This window comes from Lepisma saccharinum, chromosome 1 (genome assembly GCF_977018435.1).
Source record: "Lepisma saccharinum chromosome 1, izLepSacc3.1, whole genome shotgun sequence".
Taxonomy (NCBI): Eukaryota; Metazoa; Arthropoda; class Insecta; order Zygentoma; family Lepismatidae; genus Lepisma; species Lepisma saccharinum.
In genome coordinates, this window is record NC_139229.1 from 39,193,019 (window position 1) to 39,212,641 (window position 19,623).

A 19,623-nucleotide genomic window follows, 5' to 3' on the forward strand; every position below is an offset into this window, starting at 1 on the left:
ATTTGAAGGCGAGATTCTTCTAGGCATCGTTAATCATACATTTGGAACACGCAACTTTTTTATTATTACTGTTATTGTTATTCAGAAACTAGTTTGTTTGGAAGCAACTTTGTTTTTTTGCCCTTTAAATCAAACTTAATGTTTTCACTCAAAACGAACCGGGACAGCCTTTTTATTTGAAATTCTTGCCAATGAAGAAAAGTGAAGATCGTGCGCAAGAATGCATCCCCCTCACTTGCGAAACATCTCGGCGAGGTCCTCAAAGGTGACCATCCAGTTCGTCGGCTACTTCGCCTCCGCTAGGGTTTAAATCGTCAGATTGTGGTCATTCTTTGTCATACATATAGGCAGCACGAGGAAAAGACAAAAGGCAATCTGGCATGCTCTCCCTCTCAAACGCGGAGGCAAGAACCAGACGGGACATGCTTGAATGATAACTAATATCCCGTCGTACTAAGTTGACATACAGAGCGAGTCTTCGTCGGAAACACTATCGTCATAAGAAAAGCAAGATGGAGGAGCTTTCTGCATTTCGAACCATTCAACCACTGAACGTTGCGGTGGTTCTGCACGTGTGTACTGGATCCTTCGTGGAAGCCGAAATACTTTACTCGGCAGAAGTCTCGAGTTCTAACCCGGCAGCGTGGATTCACAGGGGTGGCCTAGGGACCATGGCCCCTCCCAACAGTTGTCTTTGACCATATTATTATGCCTAATATTATGGAAGACTCTAATGTTCTGTCTTTTATCACCAAAGACTCGAGAATATTTTTTAAAGCTAGATTTAGGTCCACTTCATGCTCATGATAGGCTAATCGGAAATGGACCTACAGTTTAAATTTGGATCCGAACCTCTTGCATATGCCTCAAAAGGAGATCACACAAGAGACCTCTTGAGAGAATAATTGTTATGATCCCTATTTTTGCAAAACATTTCTCTAATCTCTGAAAGTCAGCTTGGTTCTTCTTTACAACATGATATATTGTTTATATAAAACAGTGTAACTATAGGTTAGAATTGATTCCCGGTGTAACCTATCTGTCCAAAAATCAGACTTAAAAACATAGGTTTCAATTGATTCCCGGTGTAACCTATCTGTGCAGAAATCAGACTTAAAAACATAGGTTAGAATTGATTCCCGGTGTAACCTATCTGTGCAGAAATCAGACTTAAAAACATAGGTTAGAATTGATTCCCGGTGTAACCTATCTGTGCATAAATCAGACTTAAAAACATAGGTTTGAATTGATTCCCGGTGTAACCTATCTGTCCAAAAATCAGACTTAAAAACATAGGTTAGATTTGATTCCCGGTGTAACCTATCTGTGCAGAAATCAGACTTAAAAACATAGGTTAGAATTGATTCCCGGTGTAACCTATCTGTCCAAAAATCAGACTTAAAAACATAGGTTAGATTTGATTCCCGGTGTAACCTATCTGTGCAGAAATCAGACTTAAAAACATAGGTTAGAATTGATTCCCGGTGTAACCTATCTGTGCATAAATCAGACTTAAAAACATAGGTTTGAATTGATTCCCGGTGTAACCTATCTGTGCATAAATCAGACTTAAAAACATAGGTTTCAATTGATTCCAGGTGTAACCTGTCTGTGCATAAATCAGACTTAAAAACATAGGTTAGAATTGATTCCCGGTGTAACCTAACTGTGCAGAAATCAGACTTAAAAACATAGGTTAGAATTGATTCCTTGTGTAACCTATCTGTGCAGAAATCAGACTTAAAAACACAGGTTAGAATTGATTCCGATGTAATCTATCTGTGCATACATCAGACTCAAAAACATATGTTAGAATTGATTCTCGGTGAAACTCACCCCTCCTAAATGTAACGTCTGGTTCCTTCACTGGAACCCGGGACCTGTTCAAATCCCGGCCTGGCCAAAAGTGGCACATAAGCGATGCTAATTAAGAAAAATAAAATAAAATAAATCCAGTAAGCAGGATTTATTGAAGACGAGACTCGAGTGAGAGAGACAACTTCAGTAAGCGAAATTTACCGACAGAGACAAAAGTTGTTTTTGTCTTTTGGAATATAGTAAGATGCTGGAAATGGGTGAAAGCAGTTGGCCACCACTTTGAACAACTCTTATAACACAGGTTAGTAGGCGTTAGCCTATGCAATATAAATATAATTGTCTGTATGCTAAAGGTATGTGCGTAAAATGAAGCGGAACGTTACGGGGAGAAAATACCGGCATCTGCGCCATGCCTCGCCGTACTGCAGACATGCGCTAACTCGGCCCTGAGCCAACATGAACGCACTGTAGGAGGGAGGAATTTCTAGCGCTTAAATAACTTGTTACATCATAACTGTACTGTACAGGGTAATTCAAAACAATTTTACACAGTTATTATGACGTTACTATTTATGATAGAAAATCAGACAAAGCATCAATATAAAGATCAACTCTGGAAGTTTTACTCACATGACTCACATTATAAAGATTTAGCATGGAAACCACGTGTAACGCTGAAAAGATCCAAACGATAATCAAGTACTTGCTATGCACGAGACAGCAAGTTGTTGTCAACGGTTTCGAAGGCACTAACAATTCGCAGTTGTAACTTTGGGAAATCTTTCGGAAGGGTGAAACATATGCGTTACTACCGAAACGCATGCGGAAATGTCTTTGCACCATTGTGATGGCATCAGTTTTCGATAGCTCCAACACACAACACGCCTTCTACTGGTCACTAGCAATTTTGCGACACTGGCGATCCTGGTGGAGCATCGACTAAGCAGAATAACCCCGCTAAGTGGGAATAAAACTTCCACAGTTTTTCTTTATATTGATGCTTTGTCTGATTTTCTATCATAAATAGTAACCTCATAATAACTGTGTAAAGTTGCACCATTCATTTTGAATTACCCTGTATTTTAACCGGGGTGCAAATCTGTATGGCAAGCTGCAAAGGAAGCCGGGCGAGGTCACACAACAATGCTCGAAATTAAACAATTGTTTCTAGAAGAAACGAATAGCAACATTTAGAATGCCATCAATTGAAAGTCAAGAGACGGTTGAAATCATGAGAAGTACCATGGTAACAAAACTGTTAATAATAACGGTGATGATGATGATGATAATGTTGGCAGGCCCCAAAACAAGGATAGCCTAGGCGCCCAAATTTTATAAATCCTCCACTCTTTCAAAGTCTCGTCCCAGTGCTACAGTTGCTCTGGATAGAGTCATCGCGTTTCCTACCTGCCCCTGTGGATCAGAGTCGTCTACTTCTTATACTACCCTTCCAAAGTCTTTACCGGTAACCGAACCTGAGACTTCTTGCACCAAGGGTGGAAGCGTTAACCACCGGTCCACCTGGAAGGCTGCGAAGTCAACAATTTCACCTTTAACGGTGATGCGGTTTTCCTCGTTCCTACAGACGTCGGCAGAATACAAAGACGTCTGAAACTGCCATACGGTAAACCATTACGACTGTAGCACGCGCAAGTTGGTGGGAGGCATTCGGGCCTGGTGGTAATAGTGACTTCTGAGGGGTCCGCTACCGGGATAATCTTTCCTCCCGCCTGTTTTATATGAAGCGTCATATTTCACGGATAAAACCAAGTTTTCCCATTCTCGGCTAACCGAGCCAGTCGTTCCCATTGTCGCCTGACAGGGCCTTTGCAGGATTTAGTGGAGGCTCGCGGTCACGTGACTGATGGGACCGGGTCGGTTTATTCCCTGTGCGAGTGACCAGACGTCTGGTTGGAGCCCGCAGCACCTGTTCGCCCGGCCGCGCTGCGGCGACAACCTGCCGCTAAGAACATGATTTGTGTCAACCAGGACCCCCCCTCCCTCTTTTCGCACCCCCTCCCTGATACTTTCTGCAACCCTCCCGTAAGTAAAGATCTCTTGGGCATTGTCTCATAACTACATTTTACCCTCACCGCAGCATTTGCACAAGATTTTGTGCTGATTAATCGCGCTAGTCAAACGGAAGTGGAGAATGGAGAATTAATTTCTTGAGGGGAAGGGGTTGCGCAAAGCACATTTGAAAACATATAAGCGCATTTGTCTCAATAAAGGTGCAATATCCTTACTATATTCAAGTTTATTGGTTAGGTTCGGATGTTCACCAGAAGATGGCAGATCGGTTTGCACATCTCAAAGGTAAATAAGATAGACTGGAATCGTGCAGGGGAACTCTTTGGGAGCACCGTAGCCTATAGCGGCATGCCCAGGAATTTGGCAAGCTGCAGTGCTATACTGACTGCTCATGATCCCCCGTCTCCTCTCCCTCCGCACATTGCGACGAGCCGTGAAGGCACATGGGAAGATGTGGAGGTGATCAGCACCACGCTCCGGCCGCCTTAATCCCCCAGGTACCGATTGGAGACTAGATGCTGGAAACTTTCTAGCCTTAAATCATCCACCCCGGGAATAGAACCTGGGTTTCCCGCGTGGCAGCCAGATGACCTACAGATTAGACCACCACGATAACTTTGAAATTTCGCAGACCAGACTTGCTTCGGTACGGATGCATAGAAGGCAGACACAGAAATTCTGCCCCAGGTACCAAAGGTCTTCTTAATTTCTTAATTACTAAGCTCGTGGGAAGGTACATTAAGCGCAGGAGGAACCGTCTGTGTCCAGCCAGACTCGAGGTCCTTATACTGCTCCTTCCCACCAACCTTCAGCTGCGACGAGCAGTAGAAAGAGAGGTCTGCGCTGGATGGTTGTAGTACGAGGAGGAAACTTAGCATTACGCATATGGGAGTATTATTTTACTTGTTCTCTTGCGAAAACCACGCTTCCGATAGCGTAGAAATACACAAGAACAGAAAGAGGACACGTTGAAGATTTGATTTGTCGCGAGAAAAACTCGAATTTGCCGTATCTTGAAGTAGTTTCGTTTTTCTTCTCCATAAGGAATGCATGGGGATCTGAAAATTCTTATTTATCATATTTTTCAAACATCGTGTCCAGCTTAATAATCAACTTGAAAAATCGCTTCCACTTGCAACATGGGGAGAAATGTATACTCTCTTGTAGAATCGGGTTTCCTTTTAGTAGCAGTGCCCATTCCGACGATATTGACATAAATGAACACATTGTGCGAGACTGGCACTCTTCGCCTTAATGCTAGCGGTGCACATTTCTGATACACATTTGTCTTCTGTCTAAACATTGCCTTGGCTCATTTGCATTTAACTCGGCCCTATACGTATAATATCCTCCCCAAGTGTCAACAATTAACAACCAGAGGGGGAAATTCGGCCTCAACTACCTTTCAATTACACCCTCCTTACTGGATTTCACTACATAAAAGATGAAAAATGAATCGAAAAGGCTCGAAATCGGATCGAAATGAGTGGAATAATTGCAGAATGTTGTGCGTGACGTTCTTCCAGTCCAGAAGTAGTCTCTAACTCGGCTTCGTATTGGACACAGCTGTCTCACCCATGGCCACTTGCAGCACTTCGCCTTTCTGCCGCTTTGGGCTAATCGCGAAGGTGAGGATGAGTGATGATATGATGAAATTGATGAAGGGACATTCACAAAGAACACCCATGCCCAGGCCGGGATTCGAACCAGAACCACTCCGCCACGAGGGTCGGCAGTCTGCAATGTTATTTTAAGTGTTCGGAATATTCCTATTAAATGTAGTGATTTTACTTTCCTCAGATAAACTTCCCAATTGTTTATCATCCATGGAGAACGATGACAGTGTTTTAAAAAAACGTTATCAGCTTTTTGAAACTAGCGGGCCTCATACCCTGTGTGTGAGGAACTTTCTTGTGTTTTCTTACCGTTTTAATGTAATGTCTATGTCCTGTGCAGGCAGGGTTGTTAAAGGTCCAGGAATTTTAAATAAATTCAATTCCGGTCCAGGAGGGAAAATCAGCAAGCGTAATTGGGTTCTGGACCGTAAAGAACCTTTTTATCTGCAAAGTTTTTTTAAATTCGGTCCAGGAACCTTTTTTTTCGGATGAATTTAAATAGTGTCCAGGAACATTTTTTCCGGATGAATTTAATACGGTCCAGAAATATTTTTTCCGGCTAAATATAAATTCGGTCCAGAACCTTTTTTCAGGCTCAATTTATATACGGTCCAGGAACCTTTTTCAGGATCAATTCAAATACGGTCCAGGAACCTTTATCGATGAAACAATACGCAACTTGGACCGAATTTAAATTGTGCGAGAAAAAAGATTCCGGTCCTGCAGCGGAACCCAATAGAACCCATTAGAACTTAGATATGTTCCTGGACCCTTAACAACTTTGTGTGCAGGTCCCTTACTTTGAAGGGCACAAAATGGCCAAACATTTTAACTCATCCAAAATAGTCAACTATAGATGCTTTTCGCATGACATTGTTCTAAATGCATGACTCGGTTTATCCAATGAGAAACACTGTATCCTCCAGTCTGTCAACCTCGCATGTCACAGTTCTTGTAGGAATCGGGTCTCCATTTGTCCTGCGAATTTGAGCTCCCGCAATTGAAACTGTTTCTTCCCCTTCGGTAAAAACAACGAGAGGAGCCATAAGTCTAACAGATAACCTCCCTTTTTCTCGCGGTTGGAGGAAATCACCCAAGAAAAACCGTCTCGTCCCCAGACCCATAAAAGATAGCCGACGTTTGCTGCACCCATACATCCGAAGTGACTTATTAAAACGTCTCAGCCCGCATATATAAATTCCTAACGCTCTTGATTCACGATTTCTCTTGTTCTTCGTTATTTCCTGTCCTCGTATCTCCTTCTCTTTAACAGTTATTCTCACAAAAGGAAGAATCGCCAAACCACTCCTTGCATCACGCAAGGCCCTCATTGATTCGTCTTCTTTCGGGTCCGCGTTTTGATACGTGGCACTCTCCCATTCGTCAATTTTGGAGCCACAACTTTTTTCCGTATCCTTTGACGTATGCAACTTAATCAGCAGGCACGTATAGCGAGGGAATAATTTATAGAATTTTCGTGACCCTTCTTGTAAGATTGTCTTCAAAACAGGGCGCATTTTTGGAGATAAATTCGATCCGATGGGGGCGGTGATTTGTACCTGAGAGAGTTGACATAATTCTCTCTCTCTCTCTCTCTCGTGTATAATGCAAATCTTTGATAATCGCAGGTCATAAGAACGGTCCATAACATTATTGAAAATTGGCATGCAACGCATGGTTGACGTTTTCACAAAAGGGATTCGGCAACGTAGTGTGTTACGAAGTTATTCAAGCCTTTCATCGCTTGTAGCATGAAAACTTTTGTATGGTCACTACTTAAATACATGTCGTCTGGGTCTAAGGATAAAATTCTGGACTGCCAGTGTTGCGAACCAAGATTATATGCCACCAAGCTATAACTTTGTTCATAAAATCATCTCAGACTTGATACCTATTGGTATTGCTTCCATACTGACAGACTGAAAACAAGCAGTGCCTCCTACATTTAATTCGCAGTCACGAAGAGAAAAATTTCACTTGACAAAACTTGAAAACTAGGGGTAGGAGCTATTGCTATACGTCTACTTCGTTTCATGGAAATGTTTACTCATTTGTGGAGAAGCATTAGCAAGCAGAAATATTCAATAACAAATAGAATCTGAACATATAACAACAAATAGCATTGCCTTCCACAAAACTATTTAAAATGAGCAAAAGGATTTGAAAATTGACTAAATTTACCTCGGAAATGACGAAAAATGCGCAAACAAGTTTCATTATTTAACCAATTATTACATGGTACACATTTTTATATATTCCAGCAATCTTTCAACCTTTTATTTCGGAAAAGATACAAAATCATCAAGGGTTCCCCGATGGCGCAGTGGAAGCGTCGTCGCCTTGTAATCAAGGGGTCCCGGGTTCCATTCCCGGTGGAGGCACTTCGGATCCCACTTTAAACTTTAGGTCCAGTCCCGATTAGCCTTACTGTGCATAAAGTGGACTTAAAAGACCAAAACAATGAATCCAACAAAATCATCAAATGCCTTGATCCAATCATAACAACTGGTAATGGGCAGGTCGTCTAATATTAACTTTACCATTGCGTGCACAACACCCAATTGACACCATTGACACCATAAGGAGTGTTTAGATGCACAAACTGAGTATTGTTATTTTACACTACACTTTACAGTGGTAGTTACGCGCCCAGAAAGGCCTTTTACTGTGAAATCTATTTCCATGACCTACGGGTGTAAATTCTAACCCGCTCACCCATCAACGCGCGTCATCAGCTCATCATATTTTAGTACCAGTGCAGTAGCGCCAGTATGCGAATACCGTCCAACAGATTCCTCGGGGTGGTAGGCATTAAGCGTGTAATTTTCGCTCATTAGAGAGAGCTTCTTCTGCGTTTTTGTACCTGCGGTGATTTTGAAATTCAAATGTGGCAGGACGCCGTGAAACAAATTAAACGAAGACCGAAAAAAAAAGGTCCTCTTGTTATCAAACTGGTTCTTCGCTCGGGATGAGATGAAGGATCGGGGTCTTCAGCTGCGTTGTTCGTTTGGGGACAATCGCTGCACGTTTGGCTTAAGCTCAGCTCAACTACTCCATCTGTCTATGGTGTTCCGAGCGGTGGTGTGCGTACGGTCAAACCGGGTTTGAGTCTGGGGGATGGGGAGGGTGATGATTATACCTTGGAATTGTCAACCTTCATTTGGTCGATTGATTGAAACCAAAATTATAGGTGCGCCAGCGCATGGGCTACTTTCTCCGTCACTTCATACGGGGGCAAGCAGCTCATGGAAAACAAAATAGAGGACAGGGTGTCTTGGAAGAATTTCGTGAAGCTAGTTCCAGAGCACTTTTGCTCGTGACTGTACACCTACTGTTACATTTTAAAACAGGGTGCGAAATCGTTGAAAACTGGTGGGGGGAGAGAAAGTTCCTAATCTTCAAACCCCCCTCCTCCCAAAAACATATGGGTAAATTATGATTGTATGAAAAATGCGCTGTGAAAATTTCGCTCAAATGGAATGTTGCGAAATTTGCGCTCAGCTTCGCCCACCAACTATTTATTTCATTTCATTTCAGGTGTGACTTTTGTGTGGTGCACAATGAAGATTTTTGCAACAACTAAGGGCAAGCCTCGCGCGAGACGTGGTTCTTTGCTTGAAGAAAGAAGCGGAAAATTCAGGGTTCGTGTACATGAGATCACAGTTAAATTTTGAGCGAAAGAGAAGGAAAACTGCATACCAAAGCTGGATGCAAGAATCGAGAACACAGTAAAGAGGTACGAAGAAACAGGCAACATTAAATCTTGTCTCAGAGCGATATCATTCTTACAAAAGCTGCAGTAAATTCGATAAACCGATGATATGACAAAGCTTTTTAGCAAAGAAAATAATGACGAAGTCTTTATAAACAGATTTTAAACACGCCTAAATAGTTGGAAGATATTTCAATTATTTAGCCAGTCCACAGCCTGGAAAAAGTGTGATGGGAATCAAATATTAAATAAATATAATACATGAATATTTGATTTTTTTAGGGTGGGGGACGGTCATTAATGGTTCTTGGAAGTGTGAGCGGATATTTCGCTGAGGGGAACTTTCGATACACCGTAAATTATACTATATACATATTTGTAATGTTATTAAAAGTAAAAATAAATTACTCAATTAAAAATATATTATTATTATTATTATTAATTACAAAATGGAAATTAATTTGTTACTTTTATACATATCAGATATTGCAAAGCAGCTAACTAATTCCTTTAATAACCGGTTAAAGATGTTAAATTATGAAATAGTTGAAGTGGTTTTATTATGTGCAAGTCCTTGTTTAGTTTGTGCTTTATGTTAATATGAATCAATTAGATTTCATAGTTATAATTTTCTTGCATTCTTTTTTTACTTTTATTGTGCGTATTGATGTATATTTGTTAATGATCTCTTCAGAGAGAAAAAAGCATTGAACACTCACAACTACACTAATTTGTGTGCGTTTTCGATATAATTCTTAGTACAGTATATTGGAAATTAAAAGTAATTGGCTATCTTTTGTGTGTTCTAACAAAAACTCTCCCCCCGGAAATGTTTGGTGGGGGGGATTTTTCATGCAAAGATTGTTGGTTGGGGGAAATCCTCCCCAGGGTTTCGCACCCTGCGTCTAAAAGATATGCAAATGTGTTGCCACCAAAATTGGAGTAACCCAACACCTAATCAAGTGTTAAGGTACTCGCTATTTGGCATTTGGTGTATACATAGTGCTAACCAAACCCATATCCGCAATAACACCCGAAGGAGTGCCCTGTTGAAGTGTGGCAACTCAGTTTCTTTAGAGTGTACTGTATGTGTAAGATTTGTGTTTGTATTCTTGTAACTTACCGTCGCTTTTCTTCAGTTTTTTAGCTTATCGCGACGATGAGTTAAGTCGTGATTAGATAAACTTGATGAAGGGACAATCATAAAGAACGCCCAAGCCGGGACTCGAGCCCGGGAACTTCGGTAGAGACATGGGAAGTCAAGTAATTTCAGCGGCCAACGAGCCAGCTGGTATGTTGAAGATGAAAGACCGTATGGGGTAGACGGATGGACGAACAGGCACAGACGCTGCATAAATGTACATTTTCCAACTTTCCGAATAGATGCAGTGATGAATAATAATGAACTGATGACCAAATGACATTCCTCTGCACGCTAATACAGTATGTGACAATTGTTACAATAACCACGTGCAATAAATCTTAGAACCCCACAGAGGACTGTAATACAGTATCTCCAGACGCCAGAGCCCCGTTACGTTGCAAATAATTTAATTTCCATGATGTTCTACGCAGAAGAGAGACATTTCGAGTCCATCCATTCATACATGCGCCATGAAAGGTTGCGCGGGGTAGAGAAGGGAGCGGGAAGGGTAAAGTGAGAGGACATCCAAGAGAGGAACAGTGACCACAACATCGAACAACTTGAATTCAAGTGCCAATTCCAGAGGCTAGTTCAGGTTCAGTGTACTTGAGTTGCCAGGAATGTTTTATATACCTTCATAAGAAATATTTTGACTTTCATAGTTCGAGATTCAAATATTTTCTACCAGGAGCAATCGCCCCCCTTCTCCTCTCCCGAGATCATCACTGATGTAAGTGAAGACTTTGAAGTACCGAGCAAATGATCAGAAAAGGAACTCTCCCTACCCAAGGCAGCTCTGCAAGCAGTGGAAAAATGAGATGATATCTTCTTGTCGTGAATACACCATCTTCTTTGACTGTTGGCTAAACTCCCTGCCACAGCTGAGAGGAGCTGTTCCACCCTCCGACGTATCACAGGACTGGATCTACTGAACATTCATTTTGATATGATTCCAAGTGTTGACAATATAATACAGAGGTTTTCAAAGGACAAGAAGACGACATTAGACTTTCTTCTTTAGCCTGTGTGTGTGTGTTTTTCAATGAAGGCCCTCAAATTATATAATTAGCTTGCACATTTTCTTCTGAGAGACATAACATGTAATTGTGAATTCTTGCTTTATATTAATTAAGCACACCACTTCCATCTTGTTATTAACTGTGCTAAAAAAAATTAAAAGATATGTCCGACCTCAACCTTCCCATTCCGAAACTCGGCCCTGGATCCACCCCTGATTCCAATTGATTTATGAGGATGGTACCGAGACAAGACATGCTGCATATCCTGGTAGTCAGGATGAAGGATTTTTCGTATGGCGGATAAATAAATAAAACATCCGAACATCAGTGTTCCTGAACACTCTTTATAACCTAACTGATGATGAGATCCGTCAACATACCTGTAGCTCTGACGTGAAGCAGTGTCGAGTGAGTAACTCATGGTGGTGAGGAAAGCTCAATGGTTTTAAAGTATGTTAAGGGCCTACGAAGCGCATAGTTTCTCTTTGGTTGCCAAATCTAAATGTGGGTGTGTATGTAAATATTACTGCAAGACTCGCTATATTATTTGGAACAACTAAAGACGTTCCGGATCATAGATTAGAGGTGTATGGAATGACCTTTCTGAAGATACCAGAAAGTCAACGTCTGTTACACCCAGTAAACCCTGGACTACATTTTGTGGACCAAACAAAGAGACTCTGGCGTCTGCACTCACAACCTGTATAATCTTCTGTGAGACTTGAATTGTGTGCTATCCATGTATGTTTGTGATTGTCCTTTCATCAATTTAATATTATCACCATCCATCCTCATCTTTGCGATTAGCCGATTGTGGCAGAAAAGCCAAACGGAAATCAATCAATCTTAGATTAATGTGCATAAACATGGTTGGCAACAATGTGCCAAAAGGGAGGCAGTGCCCCCATAACATCAGGGTAAACATCGTGGTTGAAAGATAGGGGAAAGAGATTCCTATAGCTCGCACTGTGTCCAAGTGTGGTGTCATTATAGCATAGCAGTCACGGTTTTAATTTACTTATTTCGTTTTTCGACATAAGGTTACATTTTGAAATTCGGATTTACTAGGTTGGAGATACAAAAAAAAAAGAGACTTACTTGTCGTAAAAGCTCTTCCCACATGTGGCGCACAAGAAGGTCTTCTCCCGAGGTGTGTGTCGAAGCTTGTGTCGCTGCAAAGCCGCCTTTTTGCCGGTCGCGAAGCCACACTCGTTGCACCGGAACCTCCACAGTTCTAGATGGGAGCACTTTCTGTGCGTGGACAGGGAGGATAGCTTGGGGAAGCTCTTGTGGCAGATGTCGCAGACGTACGGCCGCTCTCCGGTGTGGATGCAGAGATGCGGCTTCAGGTTCGCCTTGCAGAGGTAGTTCTTGCACACGGGGCACTGGTACCTGGGTGCGAGGGTCATCACCTTCTCGACTCCGTCATCTGTGGTTGGGTCCGTGGCACGGGTCGATGACATCAGGACGGCGCCCCGGTGCAGAGCCTCGTGGAAGAGATACTCCACCTTGGAGTCAGTCTTGTAGGGACACTGCAAGCAGCAGTACTGGCCAGTGGACACGCTCGGGATGCAGGCGTTCTCTCGCACGTGCCTGGATAGCTCCTGAGGGAGTGAGAAGGCCATGCCGCAACGGGAGCACTTGTGGGAGAAGCCAGAGTGATGCTCTTGTAGATGCTGCTTCAGCTCCAACGCGTTCGCAAGTTTCTGTTCGCAGTGGAGGCAGGTCCTCTGCGTGGCCTCTCCTCGAGACATCTTGGCCGCGTACCTGTGCTCCTTGGTCCGCCTGTGCTTCATCGCATCTTTACCGGTCTCGAAACGCTTGAGGCACGTGCTGCAGTAGTACATGGTCTTCACGTCCATCCCCTTGTGGGCCATCTTCACGTGCCTCTGCAGCGACCGGCCTGAGAAGCAGAAGAAGGTGCACGCCGAGCAGGAGAACTTGATAGGATCGTCTGATTTCACGCCGTGACTCTTCTCCTTGTGTCTCCTGAGTTGGAAGTTGTACTGAAAGTCTACGGAACACACGTCGCAGCGTATCACCTTCCGCTTCCTGATGAGGACCGGTACTGATCTGTTGATCACGGAGACCACTTCCTGGTGCGCTCGGCTGCTCAGGTGCCTCTCCATGCTCCTGGTTCCGTCGCACTGGAACCTGCACAGAGAGCACCAGTAGACCCCCTGCACCAGGGAATCATTCTTGATGTGCTCCGCTGAAATCCAGTGACGCTTGAACGTGCCGGGTGTGTTGCAGTAGAACTTGCATATGCTGCACTGGAACGGCGACTGCCGCACCACCTGGTGGATGTTGGAGAGGATCAGCCTGGATGCTTCCGGATGGTACTTGGCCTTCCTGCAGTGGTAGTGCGAGACCAAATGCTTCCCGAAGAGATGCGAGTGCACCTTGGCGTTGCAGACGGCGCAACGAATGTGCATCTTTCTTCGTCGACGTTTAACTGGGCTCGGGTCGAATACATCCGAAACTTCCTGCTTCTTCTTCTTTTTCCAGAGGTCGCTTTCGAGAAACGCGGCAGTTCTCTTCACGATCCGTTTGCCACGTCTCACCGGCTCTTCCTCGTGAACCTCGGTGCACTGGTCTTGCTTCAGGGTTCTCTTGAAGTGGAATTCGGACAGGATGTGCTTCTCGTAAGATGATCTGCTAGTCAAGCGACGATTGCACTGTTTGCAGAAGTATTTAGACTCGTCAGTGAGCTTACGGAAGCTCCTGTCCTTCCCGGGGAGCCACTTTCCGCTCGTGTGCCCAGGAGGTGGCGCACCGTCGCCGCAGTCCTCGTCCCAGGAATCGCCGTGCTGGCTGGAGATATACTCGAGGTCCTCCAATCCCAAGTTGGCAATGGACGATGGCTTCCACTTTCCGCCAGTGTAACCCGGGTGGGGATGCTGACTACCACCCGCGTCGCAGTCCTCGTCGCAGTCGAGCCTCTCGGACAACCACTTGCCGCTCGTGTGGCTAGGAGGAGGAAAGTGCCCCATGTCGTCCTCAACAACAGGAGATCGCCAAGGCGGAGGCGACCGTAGTCCTGGCCTCCACTTCCCCCCGGTGTAACAACCGGGCGGTTTGTGAGGATCAGCTTCGGAATCGTCGGATTCAAACTCGCTGTCTATGGCGAGTTCCTTCTTGAAGGACATCCCCGTCGAAGCCTTGGAGAAGAGATCGCTCTGGTCGGGATGAAACTCGGACTCGGAAACCGACTTCCTCGCCAAAGCAGCGGACGCCCTGCGAGTCATTATCACGTGACTTTGCATCTTCGGCTTTGCGGAAGCGACCGTCGTCTTAGAGCTGCTCTGGAGTTCCAGCGACGAGAAGAAGTGGTCGGCTTGGAGATTTGCATCGGAGGACGTCGGGATTACGTCGCCGATCGGGAAAGAACCTTCCTCGGCGTCGATGAGCGAGCTGACGGGGAAGTAGGAGTTGGTGGCGTCGCTCTCCCTGTCCTCGTCGGTCTCCTGCTTCTCTGGCTTGGAGGGAGCCGAAACCGTCTTCTCCTTCTTGCATCCGGCTTTCTTGTGGCGGACGTAGTTGTCCAGGCCTGTGATCGTCATTCGACACTTGAGGCAGATGTGGTTGTCGTCATCGTCCGTTTCCATGGCCAACTGCAAAGAAAAAAAACAACAACATGAAACAACAGTCACACCAGTTGAACAAACACAGAATATTGTATTCTAAAGGATGTCCAAGAAGTCCCCTTACACGCATATATATATATATTGTAGAGATATGGAGACCATTAAACCGAGAAAACCTCGTCATGTTAATATTCACTCTTGTTTATTTCCTGAACTTGTCCGACCAGCGAGTGATCCCAAGAATGCGCTAACTTGTAACTTCCGTAAAACAAGGAACTAGAAAGGCAAACGCGTGGATCTAAACAGGATCTACCGCGTTTGAAAGGTTTAACAACCTTTCGACGCCGAGAATGATAAAAGCAAGCTCCTACCCGGAGCTCGCTCTCTTTTGATTTTGACACTCATCGACGCTACATGGATAACTAGTCCGATTACTTCACAACACGTTACACTGCGAACTACGACGATGGAACACGGAGTTACCGCTGCCTAGCATGCTAGAAGGCGCAAGGGATCGCTTGGCTTGGTGAACTAAGGATCGCTGGATAGAACCTTGGAACTGTCACGATTCGGTCTGCGAGAAGCATTAGGACAAGACATCACACACATCTACCAGGTATGAACAAGCGTGAATAACCTTTTACACCAACTTTCCATATCCCTACCCTCCTACGGAGCAGGTTTAGCCAACAGACATTATTAAGCTCTACCTAAATGTTTAAATGAAACTTCCCTGTGACCTCAGAGCCCAGGTAAAACGGGCTTACAACAATATATATATATATATATATATATATATATATATATATATATATATATATATATATATATATATCAGAGGCGTATATTCCAGGCTATCTAGGCTACCTGCGAAGCCCAGGCTAAGAAGAGAAGAAAAAATCGGTCGAAAAATGTGCATAAAATTGTTCATTTCAATAAGAAGATGATGTCATTTCAGTAGTTGGCACACTTATTTCTTACAAGTTGTTACAATAATTTGCGAGGGGCAGCCTTTTTCGGTCATCATTGGAAAGTGATGTTCTTGGCCCAGATGGGAATTTCTGTCATAAAAGCAACGCTTTTACCCTTTCCTCTAATAGTTTCGCTCCATTAGTGTTGCGAACTCTTTGTTACCAGCGTGGCATCTTCCCAGCAATGGGGAATTTTGGAGCGAAACTATTAGAGGAATGGGTAAAAGCGTTGCTTTTATGACAGAGAAATTCCCATCTGGGCCAAGAACATCACTTTCCAATGATGATCGAAAAAGGCTGCCCCTCGCAAATATTTGTCCATTCGAATACTATAATATGATGAGATAGCCCAAGTTTTGAACCCAGTATACGCTACTGATATATATACACACACATATATATATGACATATTTATTTATTATAACATATCTACTTATTCACATTATAACATACTTCCGAACTTTACGTTACGTTACAGTGCATCGTTTTCCCCGTGCGTTGTCGTTGGTGCATCCACACGTCATTAGCCGTCCTCCAGCACTGTAACTGTGTCAGCTCACTCCAGCCATGGAGAAACAACTGACATACGAATGCGAGCAGTTCCATGTAACCTTCAGAGCAGGGATGCCAAACACGGAAACGAAATTATTCCCAAGCATCGAATGCCAGGCAATTTTCAACACGGTCGCAACAGGATACATGCAAGCAGGGGTACGGGAACTTCTGGGACATAGTGTACAATGATAAACTATAAGAGTGCTAACACACTTAGAAACCCCCTTCTTCTGTATTTGGGAACGATATTAGCTATTTGCTTCAAATACTAGTACAATTCACACATTTAATAGCTGACTATGATACCGTTGCATCTGCAGTGTTTGATAGTACCTAGTGGAAGGTTTTATGCACAAGTGTGTCCTCCTACACAAACCTGTTATCGATATTATTTTTGGATGAAATTTAGTATTTTTGGGGTGCAAATTTATATCTACTGCCTCTATGTCGAAAATTCAAGCACTTAAGTGTTTAGCTATATGCACTAATAACGGAGTTGTCTTATAGTGCCATAATTTGCAATCACACTGCACACACTACACACACACACACGCACTATCGGTGAAAAATGTTTGAACCTGTTTGGGAGGGTTTGGACCTGTGAAATCTTCCCCTTACATACAGTAATAAGCAGTGGCCCTTCTCAAGAATTGAAAGTAAATATTTGGATTTTAAATTTCCTATAATTAATTTGTTGCGTGTTTATCTAAGAAAAATCTAACGTAGCCCGATGACTACTTTGTTGAATAACAATAAGATAATTATTACATTTGGAGACACTTGAAACGAAATTATCTTACCGCACTGCATTCGTGCATTCGACCCTAGCTCAAAGTTCGTCTTCCTGGAAGTTTATAATCTATCAGCTGAGGCAGGAACATTTACCAGCAGTGTTTGAAAGTAACTAGTTACAAGTAACAGTTACTTATTTTGAGGACATGTAACTGTAATTACTTATGAAAATAGGTAACTGTAACTGAGTTACTTATCTCCAATAGAAATAACGTTTCAACACCTACTTTTACAGTTACTTTACAACACTTAAATTTCTACGGGATTTAATTTATCGAAATTCCTGATAATTTAAAAAGGGAAGTAAAAATCTTTCCGGTTAGAATTTGCTTATTTACGATTATTCAGCATCTCTGGAAATTGTCAAAAAAGAATATATTTTGAAAGTGCTATTCGTTTCAGATGAAAATGAGAATCCAATTTCCTGAAATGACAGATGTGACAGATCTTTACTTTGGATGCAATAATAATAATAATAATAAACACCATTGATACTGACACGACAGTGATTAGTGAATTACAATACTCATGTGGCAAACCAACGAACGAGGACGACCCTAGCCATCACTTATTCATGTAATCGTCTCAGAGAGAACTGAAGGGGTAAGTTTAAAATGTTCTTTTCACCTTCATTGCTAACACACAATTATAGTCCACTACATTATTATTTTCTGGTTCAGAAACACTTGAAATTGTACAACAAATGTATTTCTCTCTGTCACATTCTTTCTGAGCAACAAATCTCCCGATTTGTGTAATTTGTTTGCAAGAAAATATCCAACAGAAAGTACATCTAACTCTGTTACTTTTTTAAGCGAGTAACTGTAACTCAGATACCTTTTCAAAAGTAACTTTCCAAACACTGGTTACCAGCAATAGCTCCTGAAATACTGGCTTCACTGCATAACATATAACTCTACAGCTATAGCAGAATTTGCTATTGAAAAATTGGTATTGAAGCTTGCTCATTGCAATGGAGTTGTGCAACACACATAACACATCGAAGAGAAACCAGCATTTCAGGATCTAAGTATACCATTTTCATTGCCGGTGACTACAATGTTATACGTTAACTTTGTGTAACTAGTTACATATGACAATGATGATGATATACATCGTGTTAACAAGTGCGACACCATATTGCGTAGATTAACGTATTACGTTAATCATGCCATTGTGATGAAGTTTGTAAAGCGCTCCGGTACTATTCATTTCACGACTAGACAACTGGAAGGTGAGTTTAGCCCCAAAATGACCAACTTGTTTTGGTTTTTTTAAACATTTTACGGCAGCGTTGGGAAAAATTTGAGAACGAGCTATGGGTATGTGGATAATCGCGACGATGAAGATGGACGGAACATGTTAAAGATGCTATCCCAGTTCCTGCATCAGAATGTCCGAGATTTGAGTTTATCCATGATTCTTTTTTTTTTTTCCACCTGATTGCACGAGTCTGTTCCCAGCTCTACTTGGAGCAGGTAGTTCCTTTCTGCGCCGCGCCGAGGCGCTGGCATTGTGGAAGGAGAGCCCCCAGGAAGGGGGGAGCACACACATTTCTCACGGTCGTAACACTGCGTAATGGCATCTCTGTAGTGGTACGCTACTGCGACCACCAGAAGGAGACACGATCGATCAAGGGCCCTTCGGAATGACAATCAAACATCACGGACGTCTACGCTCTTCTGGAGAGAAAGCGAGGCTGACCCGCAGAGTTTCAGCGAAAACGAAAACTCACTCCCGATTGTAAGCAGGGAAACACCTAGTTCCGCGACATCTAAAATGATCTCTATTGACGGAAAATCACACCTAGTCTGTCTAAATAGGTTGCCACCCATGTGTAGTCCCATCTCGCCTAATTGCTTATCAACACAATATAATTTGATTTGTAATCTGGCTGCCATTTTAGGCGAAACGGGATATTCCCTGTCGCCAAATCCCATTTCGCCTAAACTGGTTGAAAGGCAAATATTTCAAATGAGGAAAATTTAAGGGTCTCTCAACTCAACAGGAAGATACGTACTCTTGTTTTGTTGCGTTCATTCAAATAGAAAAAGGACTGGTCAGGTTAGGTTCGGTTAGAGGCTATGTTAGGGTAGGTTAGGTGTATATTTATACTTTGTGTACACATATCTATTCATTATAATCTCTTAATTGCACTGTAGAATACATTATAGAAAATACGACAAAAGAACTCTCCCGGCTTTTGGATTGTGTGACAATGCTTCTTTTTAGGAGCAACAAATGACTATTTGGCTCTTGTGACTTTTCGTAATTAACATAAGCACATGCTCCGAATTGTTTGGTATTTTCGTTGATCAACGTAAATTTGCCTCACTTGCAATATTTCCCTTCCAACTTGTTTAGCTGAAATGGGATTA

General features: G+C 42.9%; 1 protein-coding gene across 1 annotated transcript in view; it reads right to left on the reverse strand.

Moving 5' to 3' along the window:
* The window catches only part of LOC145990271 (uncharacterized), an 89,111-nt gene that overhangs the window by 53,277 nt on the left and 16,211 nt on the right, over positions 1-19,623 (reverse strand). Inside the window, exon 2 of the mRNA XM_083125990.1 lies at positions 12,439-14,954. Within this exon, the coding sequence (XP_082982116.1) occupies positions 12,439-14,948 (2,510 nt within the window). The 5' untranslated portion in view covers positions 14,949-14,954. The remainder of the gene's footprint in view (positions 1-12,438; positions 14,955-19,623) is intronic.